This window comes from Saimiri boliviensis, chromosome 14 (assembly GCF_048565385.1).
Source record: "Saimiri boliviensis isolate mSaiBol1 chromosome 14, mSaiBol1.pri, whole genome shotgun sequence".
Lineage (NCBI taxonomy): Eukaryota > Metazoa > Chordata > Mammalia > Primates > Cebidae > Saimiri > Saimiri boliviensis.
The window spans coordinates 6,742,399-6,764,730 of NC_133462.1; the positions used below are offsets into that span (position 1 = coordinate 6,742,399).

The 22,332-nt window shown below is 53.1% G+C and overlaps 2 protein-coding genes across 7 annotated transcripts in view; both read left to right on the forward strand.

Annotated features, from left to right (window-relative positions):
• Positions 1-267: 267 nt before the first annotated feature.
• ETFB (electron transfer flavoprotein subunit beta) lies at positions 268-13,552 on the forward strand. Of its 3 annotated transcripts, none has more exons than XM_074386025.1 (6): positions 268-410; positions 4,102-4,260; positions 4,451-4,609; positions 7,303-7,365; positions 11,446-11,604; positions 13,421-13,552. In XM_074386025.1, exons 1-6 carry the CDS (start codon positions 354-356, stop codon positions 13,454-13,456), a joined length of 633 nt encoding a protein of 210 aa, XP_074242126.1. In that variant the 5' UTR covers positions 268-353; the 3' UTR covers positions 13,457-13,552. The 3 variants fall into 3 exon arrangements, with proteins under 3 accessions (XP_074242126.1, XP_003944286.2, XP_010330431.1); XM_003944237.4 differs by lacking the exon at positions 13,421-13,552 and adding an exon at positions 13,135-13,345; XM_010332129.3 differs by lacking the exons at positions 268-410; positions 13,421-13,552 and adding exons at positions 459-653; positions 13,135-13,345.
• A 2,084-nt stretch (positions 13,553-15,636) lies between these two features.
• VSIG10L (V-set and immunoglobulin domain containing 10 like) overlaps positions 15,637-22,332 on the forward strand; it is a 68,006-nt gene continuing 61,310 nt past the window's right edge. For all 4 annotated transcript variants that reach the window (XR_012513761.1, XR_012513762.1, XR_005578511.2 and 1 more), the window contains exons 1-6: positions 15,637-17,816; positions 17,894-18,751; positions 19,218-19,511; positions 19,628-19,912; positions 20,769-21,023; positions 22,013-22,291. Coding sequence is in view for 1 of the 4 variants with exons in the window: in XM_039465706.2 (XP_039321640.1) it covers positions 17,585-17,816; positions 17,894-18,751; positions 19,218-19,511; positions 19,628-19,912; positions 20,769-21,023; positions 22,013-22,291 (2,203 nt within the window). In the remaining 3 variants the exon portion in view is untranslated. The remainder of the gene's footprint in view (positions 17,817-17,893; positions 18,752-19,217; positions 19,512-19,627; positions 19,913-20,768; positions 21,024-22,012; positions 22,292-22,332) is intronic.

Below are 22,332 nucleotides of genomic sequence, written 5' to 3' on the forward strand. Positions count from 1 at the left end.
GATCCGGGGACACTGTGAAAGGTTTATAGGACCAGAAGGATCCCCACTCCGGGCGCGCTTCCCTCCAGTGCACGACCTTTCCCCTAGTTCCCTGCCCTGCCCCCTTCGCCAGGCCTTTCCCTCCCGCTCGGGGTCCCTTGGGCTCCCCAAGATCCGCTTCCTATTGGCTTGCGTTGCTTGCCACGCCGCCCTTCCTTCCGGCCTCTCGATTGGTCCTCGGTCAGGGGGCGGGCTCTGCGGCGGTCGACTGGCTGACCGTGCTGCGCGCAGGCGCAGAGAGGGGCAGGGGGCGGGGCGTCTGGACGGAGCGGCGGAGGGTGCGCGTTGACCCTGCAGGTGGCTGTGGCTGGAAGATGGCGGAGCTGCGCGCGCTTGTTGCTGTCAAGAGGGTCATCGACTACGCTGTGAAGGTGACCGGGCCCCCGTCTCCCACATCGCCGAGTCCCGCGGCCGTGTGCTTCCGGGGCCACGAGGGCACACTGGGTGGGGGTCTTCTCGTAACCTCCGACCTCTGCCGCTCTAACCCCCACACGCCAAAGTCACACCTAGGGGCAAAGATCGAAGACTGAAGTTCTGACATCCGATCCCTCTGGGGTCACGGCCGTGTTTTCTTTTCCCTGGTTCTGGACTCACTTTCTTGATAACTGTTCAGAGTGAGTTGCTTTCTCCATTTCTTACCCACTGGAAGAAGTCATGGTCCCTGTTTAACGCACGGAGAAACTGAGGCACATAGCGGTCACTATGTGACCTAAAGAAGGGCAGAGCCGAGAGTTCTATCCAGGTTCCTCTGACTGCTTTCACCCACGGGGCTGCATTGCCTACCATTGGGCTATTACCCGAAATGTTCTATAGTGGTAGTCAGACAGGGCACTGTGGGGGGGGGGCCCAGAAGCTGCCTTCCACCCTCCATACCCACAGCGTGAGCCAGGAGGCTCTAGCTAGGGAGAGAGAAGTGTGTTTGCTAGTGGTGAAAGTTCAAAGAGCCAACCTGACTGAGCTGAGGGAGGAGCTCACATTCTCCATGAAAGAGGTGGGGAAGGGCACCTTCTGAGCGCCTGGCTTGTCCCCAGAGGGAAGCTGGTGTGGACAGAGGTGAATCAGACACGGTCTCTCAGGCCCGTTTCTCTCAATGCTTGACCTGAACTGGACTGAACATGGTGACCCTCCGTCCATGTCTGTCCTTCCCATAATCCTGGGCACTTACCTCCGTGTTCCCAGCATTGCCTAGTATTGGGCCTGGCACCCTGGAGGCCTCAGGGTGGGTGAAACCAGGGTCACAAAGTAGACACTGATACTTCCTCTGCCTGTCTGGGGAGTGGGCTGGGGAAGAGGGTTTAGGAGCCAGACTTGGACATGAAAGCATCAGTGATCATAGCAGATAGCATTTAGTGGGTACTTATGTGCCAGGCATCGTTCCAGGTCCTTTGCAGAGGTTAACTCATTCAGTCCTTTCAGTATCCTCTGCATTATTATTATCATTATTATTATTATTGAGACGGAGTTTTGCTCTTGTTACCCAGGCTGGAGTGCAATGGCGTGATCTCAGCTCACTGCAACCTCCGCCTTCTGGGTTCAGGCAATTCTCCTGCCTCAGCCTCCTGAGTAGCTCGGATTACAGGCACACGCCACCATGCCCAGCTGCTTTTTTTGTATTTTTAGTAGAGACGGGGTTTCACCATGTTGACCAGGATGGTCTCGATCTCTTGACCTCGTGATCCACCCGCCTCGGCCTCCCAAAGTGCTGGGATTACAGGCTTGAGCCACCGTGCCCGGCCAGTATCCTCTGCATTATTAATCCCATTGGATAGGTGAGGAAACTGAGCCCTGTGGAGGTCGTTAGTTGCCGGATCTCCCAGCCAGTAAGTGGTAGTTAACATCAAAACGTGGATAAGTCTGGCTCTAGATCTCCACTCAATGCCCCGTCCTAATACACCTCTGGCAGCACATGACAGGGATGTCGCCTTCAGCCCTTTTGAGACACATTCCTCTTGGGGTTCTGGGACCCGACACTTAGTTTCCTTCCCCCTCTGACTGTTCATTACTGTCACATCTTTGGACTCCCACAGCTCCCTGGGCCTCCTCTCTCTATCCCAGCCATGGCCTTCCCTGCCTGGCATGTCTGGGATTGAATCTATCTCCCTACCATGCAGGCCCACGTTTGACTCAGCTCTGGTCCCAGCGTCACTCAGCACAGAGCCTGGCACATGGCTGTCTCTGGTGTACTGAGGGAAGCGTGAAGGCAGTGTTGAATCAGCTCCTGTCCTTTCCAGAGCGGGGTGCTGCCCTCTTCTCTTGCAGAGCCCCAGGGCTCCGTGACTCACTGGATGTATCGTTAATGTCCTTTTTTAGAACAAATAAATGAACAAATAAATGCCAGCTTCCTCAACACCAGATTTGAACTGGGCACCGTCCCATCCCCTTTCCCTTTTCCTCCCAAAGCTGTCAGTTCTCTACCCCCGACCCTTCCGGCCCTGTAGTCTCTTGGTCTCATTGTCTCGCAGGTTTTCCCTGGTTACCAGTCTCTCCCTCTCAGCCCACCTCTACCCAGCCATAGGGGTCTTTCTGCACCTAGAGCTGACCTTGCCCTTCCCTGATCCCAGCTTGCCTGTGGCTCCCCAGCACCCTCTGGACAGAGTCCCAGCCCCTCTGCCTGGCATTTGGGACCCTTTGTGGTTTGGCCTCCTATTCATAGTCTGCTTCAGCCATCCATGTCCCTCCTTGGACCCTCCCTTACCCCTTGTGTTTCTACCACTTCGACGTGCTCCTTCTGTCTTGACAGAGGAGGCTGTGGCTCACCCATTCCATGCCTTATTCCAGCAGCACGCTCCTATCTCTGCTGCCTGTCCTTTGTCCTGCCCAACTCCAACTCATGGATTATATCAAAATCTAGTGATTCTCGACTGGGCACGGTGGCTCATACCTGTAATACCTGCATTTTGGGAGGCCGAGGTGAGTGGATCAGTTGAGGTCAGGAGTTCAAGACCAGCCTGGCCAACATGGTGAAACCCTCTCTCTACTAAAAATAAAAAAATTAGCCAGGCATGGCGGTGTACCTGTGATCCCAGCTACTCAGGAATCTGAGGCAGGAGAATCGCTTGAACCTACGCTTATACTGCAGTGGCATTTGTGAAACAGTCAAGGTCACACTGGTAATGTTGTCTAAGGTGTTTTCCCAGCTCATTATCTCACAGCCAAGAGAATTAAAGAGCACGAACCACCCAAAGCAGGAGTTTGGAGCGAAAGTTTAATAAGTAAAAGAAAAAAGGAGGGTAGCCCAAGGGGGTTGCTGTTTTTACAGTGGAATCCAAAAGCTTTTGTAAGAAACTCCTCTCATCTCTGCAGCTGTTTGAGTATCTTATTTGTAAGGCTATCTGTATAACTCTCCCTTATATATGTAGGTGTGGGTGTGTCTCTAGGCAAGCCCAAGGGTTTGTTTTAGGTAAGCCCCACCCCATCCCTTTGCAAGTTCCCATGGAGCCCACCAAGTATATGCCTGAGAAGGGGAGGGAACTTTTCCTGGGAGCCCATTAATCACACAAAGAACAAAAGCAGGATCTGTGCTGGATCCTGCCTGCTTATCTGTGCAGCTGAAGCCTGAGTTTTCTCCAGGCTGCTCCGCTGTTGCCTGTAGCTGTGATTTTTCAGGCAGGCTGCTTCTCCGAATACCAGGCTTTACTGTCTACCTAACTGATTTTGCCTTTTCTTCTCCTCATTTGTATTTATGTATCAGTGTGTTATGTCTTTATGTACACTTGGGGATATGGTAAAATATACCTCTCACTGTGGGTTACCGTAAATACTGTAAATTTGAGATTTTGAGAACCACTATTTGAGGCCTGATAAGGAGCAGTGACAGAGTAGGAATGATTATGTCAGATATCCCTGGTACCCAGGAATGGCTGGATGAGAGAAGGAGAGAGAGTGACCTGCCCCTGCCTACAAGCTCTAACCCAGCTTGTCCCTGAAGCTGTGTGATCCTGGATAAGGCCCTGCCCCTTTCCAGACCGTTGTCCCCCTCCAGCCTGGGAGGGGTTGGCACAGAGGCCCCCACCTTCTGGCCTGTTTCCTCCTGACCCAGCCTTCTCCCCTCCTGCTGAGCAGATCCGAGTGAAGCCTGACAGGACGGGTGTGGTCACGGATGGTGTGAAGCACTCCATGAACCCCTTCTGCGAGATCGCAGTGGAGGAGGCTGTGCGGCTCAAGGAGAAGAAGCTGTTGAAGGAGGTCATCGCTGTCAGCTGTGGGCCTGCACAGTGCCAGGTGCTCAGTCTCGGGGATGGTGCTGGTCTCCTGGGTCTGAGGGAGGAGGGGCTGGGGGCCAGTCTCCTGGGTCTGAGGGAGGAGGGGCTGGGGGCCTGGACTCCTGGGTCTGAGGGAGGAGGGGATGGGGTCCAGATTCCTGGGTCCCTCTAGGAATAGTAGATAAGTCAAACTCCTCTGTTCTTGGCAGGAGACCATTCGTACCGCCCTGGCCATGGGTGCAGACCGAGGTATCCATGTGGAGGTACCCCCGGCAGAAGCAGAACACCTGGGTCCCCTGCAGGTGGCTCGGGTCCTGGCCAAGCTGGCAGAGAAGGAGAAGGTGGACCTGGTGCTGCTGGGCAAGCAGGTAGCTGTGGTCAGCCCCTCCCAGCACCCCTGCTCATCCCTGCTTAGGAGGAGGGTGGCGGGGATGTGGGGGTGGGACAGCAGGTGGCCAGGCTCTGCATTCAGCCACTCCAGGCTGAGCAGCTTGGGACTTTGCTGTTCTTCCTGATAGAGAGTTTGAGCAGGGAGGACAGAGTCCCTCTAGGTGTTAGATCCTCCTGGACCACGCACGATGGCTCATGCCTGTAATCCCAGCATTTTGGGTGGCCGAGGTGGGCAGATCACTTGAGGTCAGGAGTTTGAAATCAGCGTGGCCAACATGGCGAAACCCTGTCTCTTCTAAAAATAGAAAAATTATCCAGGCGTGGTGGCAGGCGCCTATAATCCCAGGTACTTGGGAGCTGAGGTGTGAGAATCACTTGAACCTGGCAGCCAGAGGTTGCAACCATACAAGATCACCTGGGGGCAGAGTGAGACTCTGTCTCAAAAAGAAAAAAAAGAAAGAAAGATCCTCTTGGGTGAGTTTAGAGACTGGGAGACTGAGGTGATGGTCACTTGGGGAGAATGAGGCCTGGGCCAAAGCTGATGGGACAGAGCAGAGACATGATGTGGCGGGAGAGACTGGTCTTAGCCATGGGGAGGGAGGGCAGGGAGGAGCCAAGGACAGTGCCTGTGTCTGCCTCGGTAACACAGGTAGGAAACCCAGGAAGAACAGGACATTACAGGCAGATCCTACATGGGGCGTGTGAAGAGCCCAGGAGACGTTGATACAGGTTCAGGAGACAGGCCTGGGCTTGAAACAGAGACTTGAGAATTTTGGAGGGCACTGGGGAGCTATGGAAGGTCTATGAGCAGAAGAGGGATGGGATCAGCACTAGATGAAGAAAGAGCCCCCTTGGGCTTTGAGAATGGACTGGAAGCAGAGATTGGAGGCCAGAAGTTAGGGAAGAAGGTTAGGGCTGGGTGAGGACCTGACCAGAAGCTCCTCTGCCACACTGGGGCTCTCCACTGGGGCAGAGGTACATGGGGCTCATCTGTTCCCCCAGGAGACCCTGGGACACCATCCCTCCTCAGGGGTAGCTCATCTTACTTGAGGACAAACCTCATGGCCTCAACCAAGGGAGGGGCAGAAGAGGGGTGTTGGAAGAGCCACAGGCAGACGGGAGTGAGAAGGGCCAGGGAATTAGGGATGGAGGCTGAGAAGGAAGGCCAAAGACTGCAAGGTATGTCAAGCAGAGCACGGAGACAGCAGGGCACAGCAGGCTCAGGTAGAGCTGGGGCTCCCGGGGAGAGATGGGGATCCCAGGGCCAGGTCAGTTCTGGGACAAAGAGGAGGCTGGTGGGTCCAGGTGGGTCATTGGGTATCCTGCCCAGCCCTGAGAAAGTCAGAAGAAAACAGAGATTACCAACAGCAGGGGCATCAGAATACAGATCAGTCAGCTGTGGCAGAAGGGCCTACCCAGAGAATGGGCCCAAAAGGCAGGGCCTGGGTGGGGCTGCAGGGGCCCAGGTGTTGGCAACATGGCCTTTGCAGCCCCCTGCATTTCCTGTGGGTCTCCTGTCCTACTTTGTCCTACCTGTCCTGGGCCAGGGACAGTTCCTGAGGCCAGGGCCTCCAGCTGGGGAAATGCCAGATGAACTGGTCAGGATGCTCTTTGTTCTAGGAAGCAGATTCAAAACTCAAACTGGCTTAAGCCGGAAAGCGGATTTATTATCTCATGTAAATCAGGTGCTTCAGGCACAGCTTGATCCAGGGTCCCACATGAGCTCTAGGCTCCCCTCTACCTTGGCTTCAATGTCTGCATCTCCAGGCTCAGATCCCACCAGCCCAGTGACCCCAGCAGAAAGAAAGGAGCCTCTTTGCCAAGGGCTCCAGCAAAGCTCCCAGGGTTGACTCTTCTTTGGTGCAGCTTGAGTAATGTGCCCCTCCCTGAATCAATCACTAGGATTAGGGCTAGGATGTCCTCGCTGGCCCAGATCCTGTTCATCCAGCTGCCCAGGGGCCACATAGGGCAGGACCCCTGAGAGGCTTTATACAGAGGGCAGAGATTTGGTGACAGGGATGCCAGGTGGCCCCACATGCCCCTGGACAAGTGGCTGCTTATCTCTGGGCCCAAGTGAGGGGATTGTTCTAGACATAAGTCTGTGAACTATGGCCCATATCTACCACTGATTTGTAAATAAAGCTTTATTGGAACATCACCATGTATGTTCATTTACTTATTATTTATGGCTGCCTATGTGCCACAGCAGCAGAGCTGAGTCACTGTGACAGAGACTGTATGACCTGCAAAGCCTAAAATATTTACTACATCTGTTCCACCATAGAAAAAGTTTCCCAACCCGCTGGGTGTGGTGGCTCATGCCTGTAATCCCAGCACTTTGGGATGCCAAGGGGGTGCGGATCATCCGAGGTCAGGAGTTTGAGACTAGCCTGGCCAACATGGTAAAACCCTGTCTCTACTGAAAATACAAAAATTAGCTGGGCATGGTAGTGCATGCCTGTAATTCCAGATATTCAGGTAGCTGAGGCAGGAGAATTGCTTGAATCTGGAGGCAGAGGTTGAAGTAAGCCGAGACTGCACCATTGCACTCCAGACTGGGCAACAGAACAAGACTCAAAAAGAAAAAAAAAGAAAGAAAAACTAGACAAAGACCCGAATGGTCCATGAACTCCATCGATTGTCATACAGTCTTCTGTCTCTCCCCATTCAGGCCATCGATGACGACTGTAACCAGACAGGGCAGATGACAGCTGGATTTCTTGACTGGCCACAGGTGAGGCTGGAGTGGGGAGCACTTGCTGAAGGCCAGGCCCTGATCCCTCCAACTTCATTTCTGCCTCAGGCCCTTTGCATTTGCTGTTCTTTCCTCCTGGAACACTGTTCCCTCAGATTGCCTTGTGGCTTTCTTGTTCCTCTCCTTGAGGTCTCTGCTGAGGTATCACTTCTTCAGAGGGGTCTTTCTTGCCACCCTACATGGAATACTCATGCCCACCCCCTCAACTCCAGGTTCCCCAATCCCCGTCTCTGCCAGTCCAATAGAAATGCAGGCTAGAGGCCGGGCGCGGTGGCTCAAGCCTGTAATCCCAGCACTTTGGGAGGCCAAGACGGGTGGATCACGAGGTCAAGAGATCGAGACCATGCTGGTCAACATGGTGAAACCCCGTCTCTACTAAAAATACTAAAAATTAGCTGGGCATGGTGGCGCGTGCCTGTGATCCCAGCTACTCAGGAGGCTGAGGCAGGAGAATTGCCTGAACCCAGGAGGCGGATGTTGCGGTGAGCCGAGATCGCGCCATTGTACTCCAGCCTGGGCAACAAGATCGAAACTCAGTCTCAAAAAAAAAAAAAAAAAAAGAAATGCAGGCTAGAGCCAGGCACCATGACTCACGCCTGTAATCACTGCACTTTGGGAGGCCGAGGCAGGCAGATCACCTGAGGCCAGGAGATTGAGACTACAGTGAGTCATGATCATGCCAGTGGACTCCATCCTGGGTGAAAGAGGGAAACTGTCTCAAAAAAAAAAAAAAAAAAAAAAAACCATGCAAGACATATAGGCAAATATAAAAATTTTTATAGCCACATAAAAAAGTAAAAAGAAATAGACAAAATTACTTTTAGTAATATTTTATTTCGCCCTACTATGTCTAAAATATTATCATTTTAACATGTAATCAACATAAAAAATATTAAGATCCATATGCTCCACCAGCAATGGGGTTATGTCCTGACAAACCCATCGTAAGTTGAAAGCATTATAAGTCACAGAATGCATTTAATATACTTCATCTCCCAAACATCATAGCTGAGCCTAGTCTACCTGAACCATGTCACAACACTTACGTTAGCCTATAGTGGGGTAAAATAATCTGACATAAAGCCTACTTTATAATAAAGTGCTAAATAGCCCATGTAATTTATCAAATACTGTACTGGAACAAAAAAATGGAATGGTTGTATGAGTACTGGAAGTATGGTTTCTACTGAATGTTGACCATTGCCACGCCATTTGAAAACTGAAAATTCACACCCTCGTAAGTCAGGGACCACCTGTATTTTACATATTTTGGATTTTCTTTGTATTAAGTCTTCAAAATTCAGCATATATTTTATATTTACAGCAAATCTCAATTCGTGTGCTAAATTTCTCTTTTTTTATTTTTATTTTTGAGACGGAGTCTTGCTCTGTCACCCAGGCTGGAGTGTAGTGGCATGATCTTGGCTCAACGTAAACTTTGCCTCCCAGGTTCAAGCAATTCTCCTGCCTCAGCCTCCTGAGTAGCTGGGATTATAGGTGTGTGCCACCATGTCCAGCTAATTTTTGTATTTTTAGTAGAGATGGGATTTCACCATGTTGGTCAGGCTGGTCTCAAACTCCTGACCTCATGATCTACCTGCCTCAGCCTCCTAAAGTGCAGGGACTATAATTCCATGAGCCACATGCCTGGCCAGGTGCTAAATTTCCATGAGAAACACGTTCCTAAAGATGACAGTTGAAATAGATTCATACACCCAAATTGTTCAAAACAAACTTAAAAGTTTTCCAGTGACTTCATTGGGTTATCAGTTTTTTGTTTTTTGTTTTAAAACAGCTTTATTGAGTTATCATTGACCTATAATAAACTGTACATACCTATGTTCTACAATTTGTTAAGTTTGCTTTTCTTAAAAACGTTTATTTAGAGGTGGGGTCTACTATGTTTCCCAGGCTGGTTTTGATTCTCTGGGCTCAAGCAATCTACTCATCTCAGCCCTCCAAAATTTGATGAGTTTTGATATGTGTTATATCCATAAAATCATCACCACAGTCATGATCATATATCTTGCAGTATCAGTATGGATTTATTTATTTATTTATTTATTTATTTATTTTTGAGATGGAGTCTTATTCTGTCCCCAGGCTGGAGTGCAGTGGCATGATCTTGGCTCACTTCAGCCTCCACCTCCTGAGTTCAAGTGATTCTCTTGCTTCAGCCTCCTGAGTAGCTTGGATTACAAGTGTGCATCACCATTCCTGGATAATTTTTTTTTTTTTTTTTTTTTTGAGATGGAGTCTAGCTCCGTCGCTCAGGCTAGAGTGCAGTGGCACAATCTCAGCTCACTGCAACCTCCACCTCCCAGGTTCAAGTGATTCTCCTGCCTCAGCCTCCTGAGTAGCTGGGATTACAGGTGCTCACCACCACGCGCAGCTAATTATTTCATTTTTTTTTTTTTTTTTTTTTTTTTTTTTGAGACGGAGTTTCGCTCTTGTTACCCAGGCTGGAGTGCAATGGCGCGATCTCGGCTCACCGCAACCTCCGCCTCCTGGGTTCAGGCAATTCTCCTGCCTCAGCCTCCTGAGTAGCTGGGATTACAGGCACGTGCCACCACGCCCAGCTAATTTTTTTTTGTATTTTTAGTAGAGACGGGGTTTCACCATGTTGACCAGGATGGTCTCGATCTCTTGACCTTGCGATCCACCCGCCTCGGCCTCCCAAAGTGCTGGGATTACAGGCTTGAGCCACCGCGCCCGGCCTATTTCATATTTTTAATAGAGATGGGGTTTCACAGTGTTGGACAGGTTGGTCTTGAACTCCTGACCTCATGATCTGCCTGCCTCAGCCTCCCAAAGTGCTGGGATTGCAACATGAGCTACTGCGCCCAGCCAATTTTTGTATTTTTAGTAGAGACAGGTTTCACCATGTTGGCCAGGCTGGTCTTGAACTCCTGACCTCAAGTGATCTGCCCGCCTTGGCTTCTCAAAGTGCTGGGATTACAGGCATGAGCCACTGCACTGGCCTAATTAACAGTATTTCGATGTAAATAAAACTTAAAAAATCTATTCCTCAACTGCACTGGCCCCATTTCAAATGCTGGGCAGTCACACGCAGCCAGTGGCTACTGGATGGGAAAACACATTCGAGACCATTATCCTGTTTTATCTTCAAAGCATTTGTCACTGTTGGACCAGCATCTCCAAAGTTGCCCCCTTCTTGCTCTCATGTGTGTTATTTTCTTCTTCCTCCTTCTGATCTGAACTGATCTCATTTGTGTGTATGTATTTCCCTGGTGACTGGTTGTCCTCCTTGGCAGAATATGACCCCGCCCAAGCTGGTGCTTCACTGGTCATGCTCATAGTGTGTCTCCAGGGACAGGCTCATAAGGGCACTAGGAGGAGGCTCTGAATGAAGAAATGTGATGTTCACACTAAGACCTTAAAGATGTGTCCAGTTAATAAGTGGACAGGGAGAACAGGTCGTTAAAAGAGGAGTGTAGCTGATGTCAGTTACCAGGGGAGGAAAGGTTGGTTGAGGACTGAGAGGCAAAGGGACCTGGCCTGAGGATGGGGTCCCAGAAGTTGGTTTAAGGATCAGTGTGGGCACACATAGTTGTCTTGTCGGCCCAGTGGAGGGGCCTCACGGGGCGCTGTTGGGAGCCAGATCGTCAGCTTTTGGATTTATCAGCTGTGGGTGGCAGTGGGTACGTAACTCAGCATCTTGCTGCCTCAGTTTTCTTCATCTGTAAAGTGAGGATAATAACATTTACCTCATAGAGTTCCTATGAGGATTTGATGATTTGACAGGTCGAGTTGCTTAGCATAGGTCCCGGAACTCAGAAATGTCCACTGTTAGGAAGGTTGGGGGGCCTCACCGGCACATCAGGACATAGGACATCAGGACGTACATCGTGGGTCCCAGGGAAAGGAAAGACACCCCCAGGTGTTCTAGATCGATTCTGAATCTCGTGAGACCCTGCATTGTTCGCTCCCTTATTCATTCACTTGTCGGTTCATGTATTCAGTAGTGGCATAAGCGCACTGCTCAGGCCAAACCTGAATTAGCCTTACCCACTCTCCTCCTACACTGTCCCTCCCCAGGGCACATTCGCCTCACAGGTGACGCTGGAGGGGGACAAGTTGAAAGTGGAGCGGGAGATTGACGGAGGCCTGGAGACCTTGCGCCTGAAGCTGCCAGCCGTGGTGACGGCCGACCTGAGGCTCAACGAGCCCCGCTATGCCACGCTGCCCAACATCATGGTGAGCCCCTGGCTGGCGGGCACTGAGGGCCTGGGGGTGGCAAGCACATTGCAAGTTCAGTGCCCCCTGGTGGTTGGATGCGAGGAGGGAAGGCTCCACGGGAGGTCTTGTGCAAAGGAAGCCGTCACCTGGTCATTTGGCTGATAGAGAGGGTTTGTTGGGTCATCTCTGCCAATACTGAGAGGTCATGGGTGCTGCTTTGGCTAACTGGGAGGGCTTGCTGTATCTAGGCCAGTAGAAAGGCTTCACTGGGCAGCAGAAAGCGTTCCCTTTGTCATTCCCGCCAGTGGAACAAGGTCATTGGGTCATCTTGGCAAATAAAGAGGATTCACTGGGTCATCTTGGTTCATTAGGGAGGGACCCCTTGGTAATCTTTGCTGATGTGAAGTTATCATCTTGGCTAGTTAGGAAGGATGCATGGGATCTCTTGGCTAACAAGGAGAGATCACTAATTATCATGGCCAGTAGGCTGGGTTCACTGGATCATCTTGACCAATATTAAGAGTTCAGTGGGTCATCTCAGTCAACAGAGAGCATTCAGTGGGTCATCTCAGCCAACAGGGAGGGTTCCTTGGATCATCTCAGCCAATGGGGAGAGTGCAGTGAGTCATTTCAGCCATTACAGAGTGTTCACTACATCATCTCAGCCTATAGGGAGGGTTCACTGCATCATCTTAGCCTGTAGGGAGGGTTCACTGCATCATCTTAGCCTGTAGGGAGGGTTCACTGCATCGTCTCAGGAGGGTTCACTGCATCGTCTCAGCCTATAGGGTGAGTTCACTGCATCGTCTCGGCCTGTAGGGAGAGGTCACTGCATCGTCTCGGCCTGTAGGGAGGGTTCACTGCATCATCTCGGCCTGTAGGGAGGGTTCACTGCATCATCTCGGCCTGTAGGGAGGGTTCACTGCATCATCTCGGCCTGTAGGGAGGGTTCACTGCATCGTCGCGGCCTGTAGGGAGGGTTCACTGCATCATGTCAGCCTATAGGGAGTGTTCAGTGCATCATCTCAGCCTATAGGGAGAGTTCACTGTATCATCTCAGCCTATAGGGAGAGTTCACTGCATTATGTCAGCCTATAGGGAGTGTTCAGTGCATCATCTCAGCCTATAGGGAGAGTTCACTGTATCATCTCAGCCTGTAGGGAGGGTTCACTGCATCATCTCAGCCTATAGGGAGGGTTCAGTGCATCATCTGAGCCTATTAGGAGCCTTCAGCATGTCATTTCAACCAAAAGTCCACTGAGTCATTACTACCAAAAGGATGGGTTTGCCAGTCTGCTGCAGCCAGTGAAGGGCTTCCTGAGTTGGTTACCTATAGGAAGACTGCTGCAGTAGTTGGGCCTCCCAGCCAGCATGAGTTATCCACACCAGGTGTGGCCCTGTGAGAAGTTTCGTGTGTCCTGGCTAGTGGGTGGGGCCAGAGGGTTCAGCCCATGGGACTGGTCGGCAGGCATGGCACCCATGGGAAGGAGGTGGCAGGAGGGTGGCAGGGCTTCTGAATCCCTGTGAACAGTGGCTTCCCATGTGCAGAAAGCCAAGAAGAAGAAGATCGAGGTGATCAAGCCTGGGGACCTGGGCGTGGACTTGACCTCCAAGCTCTCTGTGATAAGCGTGGAGGATCCGCCGCAGCGCACGGCCGGCGTCAAGGTGGAGACCACTGAGGACCTGGTGGCCAAGCTGAGGGAGATCGGGCGGATTTGAGCCCTTCCCAGAGATGGCAATAAAACTGACTGTCCACGTCTGTCTCTGTTTACTCATTTCCTAGAGACACGTTATTTGGTTCATTCAACATTCACTTGAGTCTTTTGTGTGCCAGGCCCCGTGGATCCAATCCCTGCCCACGAGGAGTTGATGCGGAGGACAATGAAGACAAAGGCAGCTGTAATTCAGGTGAAGTATGCTAGGTGTGGAGGCACACTGGGCCCTTGGGAACCCAGCTGGGTGACCTGGCCTGGCTTGTGGGGGCAGAGATTTCCCAGAGAGATGATATCCAAGTTGAGTGTTGCAACACAAGTATCTGAGGTGAGTGAGAAGAAGGGCTTTTATTCACAGTGTTTGCAGGACACTCATTCTCTCTTGTATCCCCAGTCTCAGCAGGGACACGAGAGAATGGGGCCAGAAGCTTTGGTTCTGGTCTGAGACACAGGCAAGCCACAGACAATCAAAACCTAGTGTGGCAATGAACAGCCTGGGTCTACAGCCAGATTAATTTTTTTTTTTTTTTTTTTTTTTTTTCCAAGATGGGGTTTCACCATATTGGTCAGGCTGGTCTCAAACTCCTAACCTGAGGTGATCCATCCACCTCAGCCTCCCAAAGTGCTGGGATTACAAGCGTGAGCCACTGTACCTGGCCAGATTAATTTCTTTGTAATTATTTTTTTTGACACAGAGTCTTGCTTTGTTGCCAACACACACACCACTGTGCCCAGCTAATTTTTGTATTTTTAGTAGAGATGGGATTTCACCATGTTGCCCAGGCTTGTCTTGAACTCCTGACCTCAAATCATCCACCCACCGCAGCTGTAGGGCACGTTGTGAGCTAGATGTATGGCTGGTGGCCCTACAGTGTTGTGGGGTGAGCTTTATGCTGTGCTGAGGCGCAGGATTTGAGAAATAAAGACAGGACACAGAGGCCGGGCACAGTGGCTCAAGCCTGTAATCCCAGCACTTTGGGAGGCCGAGGCGGGTGGATCACGAGGTCGAGAGATCGAGACCATCCTGGTCAACATGGTGAAACCCCATCTCTACTAAAAATACAAAAAAATCAGCTGGGCATGGTGGCGCGTGCCTGTAATCCCAGCTACTCAGGAGGCTGAGGCAGGAGAATTGCCTGAACCCAGGAGGCGGAGGTTGCGGTGAGCCGAGATCGCGCCATTGCACTCCAGCCTGGGTAACAAGAGCAAAAACTCTGTCTCAAAAAAAAAAAAAAAAAAAAAAAAGGACACAGAAGTACAAAGGGGACACAGCTGGGCTAGGGGGGCCACGCTACTTACAAGTGGAGTCAGGCGAGGCTGGTGAGGCAAGCTCTCTTTAAGCCCTATTTCTATAAACTAATATATGATTATGTAAAGGATTATATAAAAGGAAATAGCTGAGTAGTAACACTATAAAGTGAGCTATTCCTCAAGCCCTAACTGTGCCAGGGTTCTGCTTAGCTCTTATTTCTTGGTGCCTATATGGGGGGTTACCTACACTCAGCCTCCCAAAGTGCTGGGATTACAGGCGTGAGGCACTGTGCCTGACCTAATTTTTTATTTTAAAAATCGTGTTCCATTCCTCTGGCCTTCTGATAGAGTCAGATACATTGATTTCATATCCTCAGTCTCAGCTTTGCCAGTTAGGTCTTGGGTGATTCCTTCCTGTCTTTGAGCTTCCTTTGCCTTATCTGCAGATCAAAATAGTAACGGCATCATGTAGGGGTTAAGGGCATGGGTTCTGGGTCCCAGGGCCCTGGATCAAATCCCACTTGACCCATTCCTGGCTCTAGGAGGGTCTTAGGCAGGCAACTACTCCCTGAGCCTCAGTTTCTTCCTCTATCAGATGGAATTAGTGATACCTACATTCTGGTTGTCTGTTCTGGCGTAACCACCCCAAAACTTGGTGGCTTAAAATAACACTTGTTTATTGTGCTCTTAAGTCTGGAATCTGGGCAGGGCTCAGCAGGGACAGCTTGTTTCTCCTCCACGCAGGATCAGTTCGGGTGGCTCAAATGGGGTCAGGGGATTGACTTTAAGAGAGCTCACCCACACGGCCCACAAGCTGGCTGGGGCTGCTGACCAGGGGCCATGATTCCCCTCCACGGTGCTGCTTGAGTTTCCTCACAGTGTGGGCGCTGGGTTCCATGAGGGAGTGTCCTATGATACAGAAAGTGGCATGTGCCGGCCTAGATGCAGACCCTGGCACAGGGTCCTTTCCACGTTAGGCTCCTGGGCTAGCAGTCACAGAGCCTACTCAGATCCAAGGACTGGGGACATAGACCCCCACATCTTTTTTTTTTTTTTTTTTTTTTGAGACGGAGTTTCGCTCTTGTTACCCAGGCTGGAGTGCAATGGCGCGATCTCGGCTCACCGCAACCTCCGCCTCCTGGGTTCAGGCAATTCTCCTGCCTCAGCCTCCTGAGTAGCTGGGGTTATAGGCACGCGCCACCATGCCCAGCTAATTTTTTGTATTTTTAGTAGAGACGGGGTTTCACCATGTTGACCAGGATGGTCTCGATCTCTCGACCTTGTGATCCACCCGCCTCGGCCTCCCAAAGTGCTGGGATTACAGGCTTGAGCCACCGCGCCCGGCCAGACCCCCACATCTTAATGGGAGGAGGCTCAAACTTGCGGCCCTCGTTAAGCTACATAATCTACTCCATGGAGTTTTGAAAGGTTAATTTAGGTAGCACACCCAGAACCACACCTGCTATCCAAAAAAATGATAAATATATATTATTACCAGTATTAGGTCTGGCATGGTGGCTCATACCCATCATCCCAGCACTTTGGGAGGCTTAGGGGAGAAGATCACGTGAGGTCAGGAATTTAAGATCAGCCTGGCCAACATGGTGAATCCCCATCTCTACTAAAAATGCCAAAATTAGCCGGGTGTGTTGGTGCATGCCTGTTATCCCAGCTGTTACAGAGACCGAGGCAGGAGAATCACTCGAACCCAGGCGAGGAAGGCTGCAGTGAACTGAAACTGCACTCCGGCCTGGGCGACAGAGCGAGACTCCATTTCAAGAAATATATATGTTATTACTGGTATTATTACCCCAGCGTGGTGAGAACTGTGCCAGGGTAAGCTCAGAGGACTGGGAGCTGAGCAGAGACCCTAAGCTCAGCATAGGATGGTAGGAAAAGCTATCAGGAGTCAGTGGTCTGACCATCCTTGTCCCAAGTCCAGCTTCTCCCTCTGGCTGTGAAACCTGCAGGTCCCTTGACCTCTCTGAGCCTAAGTCACTTGGCCTGTAAAGTGAGGATAATGACACTCAGCTCACAGGATATTTAGAAGGGTTCAGCCCGATGATGCATACACAACATTTAGCGTACTTCCTGGCTCAAACTAAGTGGTAATTAACGATGGTTCTTAGTAAAGTGAGACCTGAAGGACAAGTTGTGGTTTAGCCAGGTTGGAGGGAGGTGGAGAGTGGGAGAGAGCATTCCAGGTAGAGGACTGGGAGGTGAGATGGGAGGCAGGATAAGAACGTCAGGATGTTTAAGTGCTGGGGTGGGTGACTGGGTGGGTTTGCGTTGGAGCTTGGATGTCTCCAGAGGGCGCTGAGGAGCCAGGGGAGGGCTGTGAGCAGGGGAGGGCAGGTTCAGCTCCGGGTGAAGGACCCTGGCAGGGACTGGAAGAGACTGGGCAGAGGAGGGCAACGGGGCAGGGAGAGAGGACAGGGCCTGGGCGGTGAGAACTAAGAGGAGGAGAAAGGACAGAGAGGTTTAGGAGGTAGGAGGGGTGGGACTCAGATCGACAGTGGGGAGGGGGGAGGGAGGAGACGGGAATGTTTCCCAGCATTTTCAAAGACGGTGAAGCCATTCTGGAGGTAAGAGGAAGTTTGGGTTAGAGGAAAGGTTCTGAGTTTAGCAGGACACAGGCCATGAGGGGGCCTCAGGGACGCAGAAGTGCAGCTCTGGTCTCAGGACAGAGGCCCTAGGAGGAGGTAGCACGTGGAGACTTGGTTCTGAGGGCAACAGAGAGCCATGGGAGGGCCTGGAGCAGAGGAGGAGTAGGATTAGATGTGGGTATCTGAGGCTGCAGGCAAGACAGAGTGGAAGGGGCCAGGAGGCTGGGGACGAGGAAGCCTGCTCTGAGGCTGTGGCCCTCAGAGGTGGGGCTCTGAGAAAGGTCGCCTTGCCCTCCTCCAGGAAGTCTTCCTGGCTTTGTTCCACAAATTTGCTACCACATTTTTAGCTGGGAATTTTTACTTCATTTTCCACCTGGGGGTGGGGAGTGCAGGGATCAGGCTGAGCCTCCCTGCAGGTGGGACCGGCTAATGAAGAGAGTTGGGTGGGGTGGGCAGCTCAGCCACCACATCGGGGTTGGGGATCCTGGCACCTCCCTCTGGGTCTGGCTCCCTTCCCCTCCCAGGAAGCTAAGCTACCAGTCCTGTTGGACTCGTCTCACTTGGGAGGGAGAGGTGAAGTCCTGGGTCTCGCTCCAGTGTCCTTTCAGTAAGGCCAGCACCATGGACACCCCACAGGCTCTCCCACTCTTCCTTCTCCTGGGTAAGTTTCCTGCTCAGTCCCCTCCCAGCCAGTCTCCCTGAGCAGCCTCCCCCAATGCCTTCCCCTTTTCTCTGCAGCCTCCTTGGTAGGGGTCCTCGCCCTCAGATCCTCTTCTGGACTTCAGCAAACCAACTTCTCCTCTTCCTTCCCTTCGGACTCAAAGAGCTCTTCTCAGGGGCTGGGTGCAAAAGTTCCCTCCATCAAACCTCCCAGTTGGGAACTTCCACATCAGTCCGTGGATTCAAAAGGCTCTGCTGGAATCTCTGATTCCAGCTGGTTTCCTGAGGCCTTGAGTTCTAGCAACATGTCTGGATCCTTCTGGTCAAATGTTTCTGCTGACGGCCAAGATTTGAGCCTGGATTCCCCCTTCTCTGAAACCCCTGGTTCTGAAGTATTTCCTGGTATTTCAGATCCTCAAGTTCCTGCCAAAGACCCCAACCCTCCCTTCTCTGTTAAGACCCCACCTTCAAACATTTCCATTCAAGTCCCCAGTACCAAAGTGTCTGTTGAGGCCCCGGATTCAAAATTCTCCCCTGATGACATGGATCTTAAACTCTCTGCCCAGAGTCCTGAATCCAGTTTTTCTGCAGAGACCCACTCAGCTGCAAGCATCCCCCAGCAGGTGGGGGGCCCACTCGCTGTGCTGGTGGGGACCACCATCCAGCTTCCTCTGGTCCCAGTCCCCAGCCCTGGGCCCCCTGCTCCTCTGGTGGTCTGGCGCCGGGGCTCTAAGGTGCTGGCAGCTGGTGGCCTGGGGCCAGGGGCACCTCTGATCAGCCTGGACCCTGCTCACCGAGACCGCCTGCGATTTGACCAGGCCCGGGGGGTTCTGGAGCTCTCCTCTGCCCAGCTGGATGATGCAGGGGTCTACACGGCTGAGGTCATCCGGGCAGGGGTCTCCCGGCAGACTCAGGAGTTCACGGTGGGTGTGTATGGTAAGTGGGCCCTGAGGTCCAAACTGCAGGAGGCAGGGGCTGCTCTGCTCTGCTAGGCCTTGGGCAAGTCACGATGCTGTTCTGAGAACGTTTCCTTCCTGGAGAAAGGGGTCCCCAGTTGGGAGAAGAGGACTCCTGGCTTGAGGAAGCGAGGAAAAGAGCTAGGGGTCAAGGCAGGGGTGTTTTGTGCAAAGTTGGACCTGGGATCGAGACTTCTTGGGGCATGGACTCCTGGGTCTGAGGGAGGAGGAGGAGGCTGGGGGCCTCCTCTGGCAAACTACTGGGTCCTGGAGAGGACAGGGCTGGGGGCTCAGACTCATGGGTTTGTGAGAGGAGAGGGATGGGGCTCGGGACTCCAGGCGCTTAGAGGGAGCAGCTGCTGGGGCCAGAAGTCTTAGGTGTAAGAGAGGAGGGGACCAAAGATGGGCTCCCGGACAGGGTCCTGAGCCCGTTCTCCCTCTCCCAGAGCCCTTACCCCAGCTGTCGGTTCAGCCCAAGGCCCCAGAAACGGAAGAGGGGGCGGCCGAACTCCGGCTGCGCTGCCTGGGGTGGGGGCCCGGTCGTGGGGAGCTGAGCTGGAGCCAGGACGGACGAGCCCTTGAGGCGGCGGACCCGGAGGGAGCCGAGCCTCCCCGGATCCGCTCAGAGGGAGACCAGCTGGTCATCACGCGCCCTGTGCGCAGCGACCACGCCCGGTACACTTGCCGCGTCCGCAGCCCCTTCGGCCACCGGGAGGCTGCCGCCGACGTCAGCGTCTTCTGTAAGTGGGAGTGCCTCGGGTCGGGGACAGGGGGTACTGGGGGCCGAGTCTTCCGGAGTCCTAGCAAAGTCCCAGGTGATCCCGACCCTCGCGGTCCCGACCCCTCCTCCCTCCAGACGGCCCGGACCCGCCGATCATCACGGTCTCCTCGGACCGCGACGCCGCACCTGCCCTCTTTGTCACTGCGGGCAGCAACGTGACCTTGCGCTGCGCCGCCGCCTCGCGGCCGCCCGCCGACATAGCTTGGAGCCTGGCGGACCCGGCCGAGGCCGCGGTGCCCGCTGGGCCGCGCCTCCTGCTACCCGCGGTCGGGCCGGGCCACGCAGGCACCTACGCCTGCCTGGCTGCGAACCCGCGCACCAGCCGCCGCCGCCGCTCGCTGCTCAACCTCACTGTGGCAGGTGGGAGCCAGGGGCGGGAGGGCGGGGGCGGATCCCTGGGAGGGGGTGGGGCCGGAACGGGGGCGGGGCTAAGAAAAGGGGCGGGGCCAGCGAGGAGCAGTCTCCCGGTGGGTGGGGCGGGGTCACCAAGAAGGAGGAAGGATACCTGTGGTGGTGGGCGGGGCCAGCGAGAAGGGGCGGAGATACCTAGTGTAAGGGGCGGGGCCAGAAAGAGGACTAGGGAAGGAACCAAATGGAGTGGCAGCTGTGACCAGGACAGGGGCCGGCCCAGCACTGAGAGGGCGGACATTCGCAGGCAAGGAGCACTCTCAACAATGGACAGCGGAGTTAAATGGCAAAGAGTGGGAGTTAGAAAGGGAAAGAACTAAGTTGCCTGGGCCGGTAAGTGGGATCAGCAAAAGGAAAAGTTACCTGGGAAGAGGGGCGGAGTCAGAAGGGAAAGGGGCGAGGTCATTTGGAAAGCGGGCAGAATTATCTTAGAATGGGGACGGGGTGCACAAGGAAGGACGAGATATCTAGGAAAAGAGGAGGCTTCTCGGAGAGCAATCCAGGAGGCGGCGAAGAAACCTGGCAGAAGGAGTGGAGCTGGAAGGGAAAAGGCTGAGTTCGTTTCGGAAGAAAAAAATCATTGTACGAAGATGCCGTTTTCTTAAGAAAGTTGAGCAGTCAGCGGGGCTTCGGGCTACCCACTTAGCGGAGAAGTTAACGGGAAAAGGGAACGGGATCGCAGGTGGGAGGTGTCGAGCACCTTTGGGGCGAGGCTAGTGAAGAAGGGTGGGGTCACCGCGCGGAGAGGCGGGGCTGGAGAAGAGACGCGAGAGGGACTCCATCTTCGTTCTCTCCCTTCCCTCCGCAGACCTGCCCCCCGGGGCCCCGCACTGCTCGGTCGAAGGGGGTCCCGGGGACCGCAGCCTCCGCTTCCGCTGCTCGTGGCCCGGCGGGGTCCCTGCCGCCTCTTTGCAGTTCCAGGGTCTTCCTGAAGGCATCCGCGCCGGGCCGGTGTCCTCCGTGCTGCTGGCGGCCGTCCCTGCCAACCCCCGGCTCAGCGGCGTCCCCATCACCTGCCTCGCTCGCCACCTGGTGGCCACGCGTACCTGCACCGTCATCCCGGGTGAGAGGGCGCCGGGCTTTTGTGCTGTTTGTTTTTCGAGGAGGAGAGAGACTTTTTCTTTGGTCTTTTGGAAATTCTGAAGGGGTATGGGGTACCTCCTTAGTCCAAGGAATAGGCAGGACTAAACTTTCTTCAAACTAGAAAAGGGACAAAGTTTTTTCTATACCTCATGGTAGAGGGTGTGCAGGGACGGGTGTAGAAGGCCGTCACTTTCCCATGTGTTCAGAGAGAGAAAGCAGTGATGGTTTTGTTTTTTATTTTGTTTGTTTGTTTTTATTTGTTTTGAGAGGGAGTCTTTCTCTGACGCCCAGGCTGGAGTGCAGTGGCTCAATCTCGGCTCACTGCAACCTCCACCTCCCAGGTTCAAGTGATTCTCCTGCTTCAGTCTCCCTGGTAGCTGGGATTACAGACAGATGCCATGACACCCAGCTAGGTTTTATTTTTGTATTTTTAGTAGAGACGGGGTTTCACCATGTTGGTCAAGGTTGGTTTCAAACTCCTGACCTCAGGTGATCCGCCCGCCTTGGCCACCCAAAGTGCTGGGATTACAGGCGTGAAGGCCCAGCCAAAGCAGTGATGTTTAATTTAGAGAGTAACGAGGCCGGGGGCAATAATCGAAGCACTTTGGTAGTCAGGGGCCGGAGGATCGCTTGAGCCTAGGATTTCAAGAACAGTCTAGGCAGTGTGTCAAGACCCGGTCTTGTAATTATTATTACTATAAAATAATAATAATAAAGAAGAATGAATGGCTGAGAAGAATATTAGTTTCCCAGTACGGAACCTGCCCCTATGGTATGTGTTCAATCAGTGTTTGATGAGGAAATTAGATAATGAATAAATGAGCTAATGAGTGAGTGAATTGGCAGTTCTTTCTCAGGTGGCCAAAGCGCCAGGGCCTACCACCATCTGATTTAAAATAGGGCATAGACCTGTTCTTTGAATCCACGGTAAAGTCTTGACTTTCTTGACTCGGCTTCTCCCACCTGCAGAGGCCCCCCGAGAGGTGCTGCTGCATCCGCTGGTGGCAGAGACACAGTCAGGGGAGGCAGAGGTGGCACTGGAGGCCTCTGGTTGTCCCCCACCCTCACGGGCATCCTGGGCCCGAGAAGGGCGGCCCCTGGCTCCAGGAGGCGGGAGTCGCCTTCGGCTCAGTCAAGATGGGCGGAAGCTCCTCATTGGCAACTTCAGCCTGGACTGGGACCTGGGAAATTACTCCGTGCTGTGCAGTGGGGCGCTGGGTGCTGGTGGTGACCAGATCACCCTCATTGGTGAGCCACGTTATTTCCAAGAACCCAGAAGTCCAGGCCCC

Coding starts and splice junctions, on each gene's coding strand:
- ETFB (XM_003944237.4), top strand. CDS start 354: ATGGCGGAGCTGCGCGCGCTTGTTGCTGTCAAGAGGGTCATCGACTAC. Junction 411..4,101: donor TCATCGACTACGCTGTGAAG/GTGACCGGGCCC, acceptor CCTGCTGAGCAG/ATCCGAGTGAAGCCTGACAG. Junction 7,366..11,445: donor GATTTCTTGACTGGCCACAG/GTGAGGCTGGAG, acceptor GTCCCTCCCCAG/GGCACATTCGCCTCACAGGT.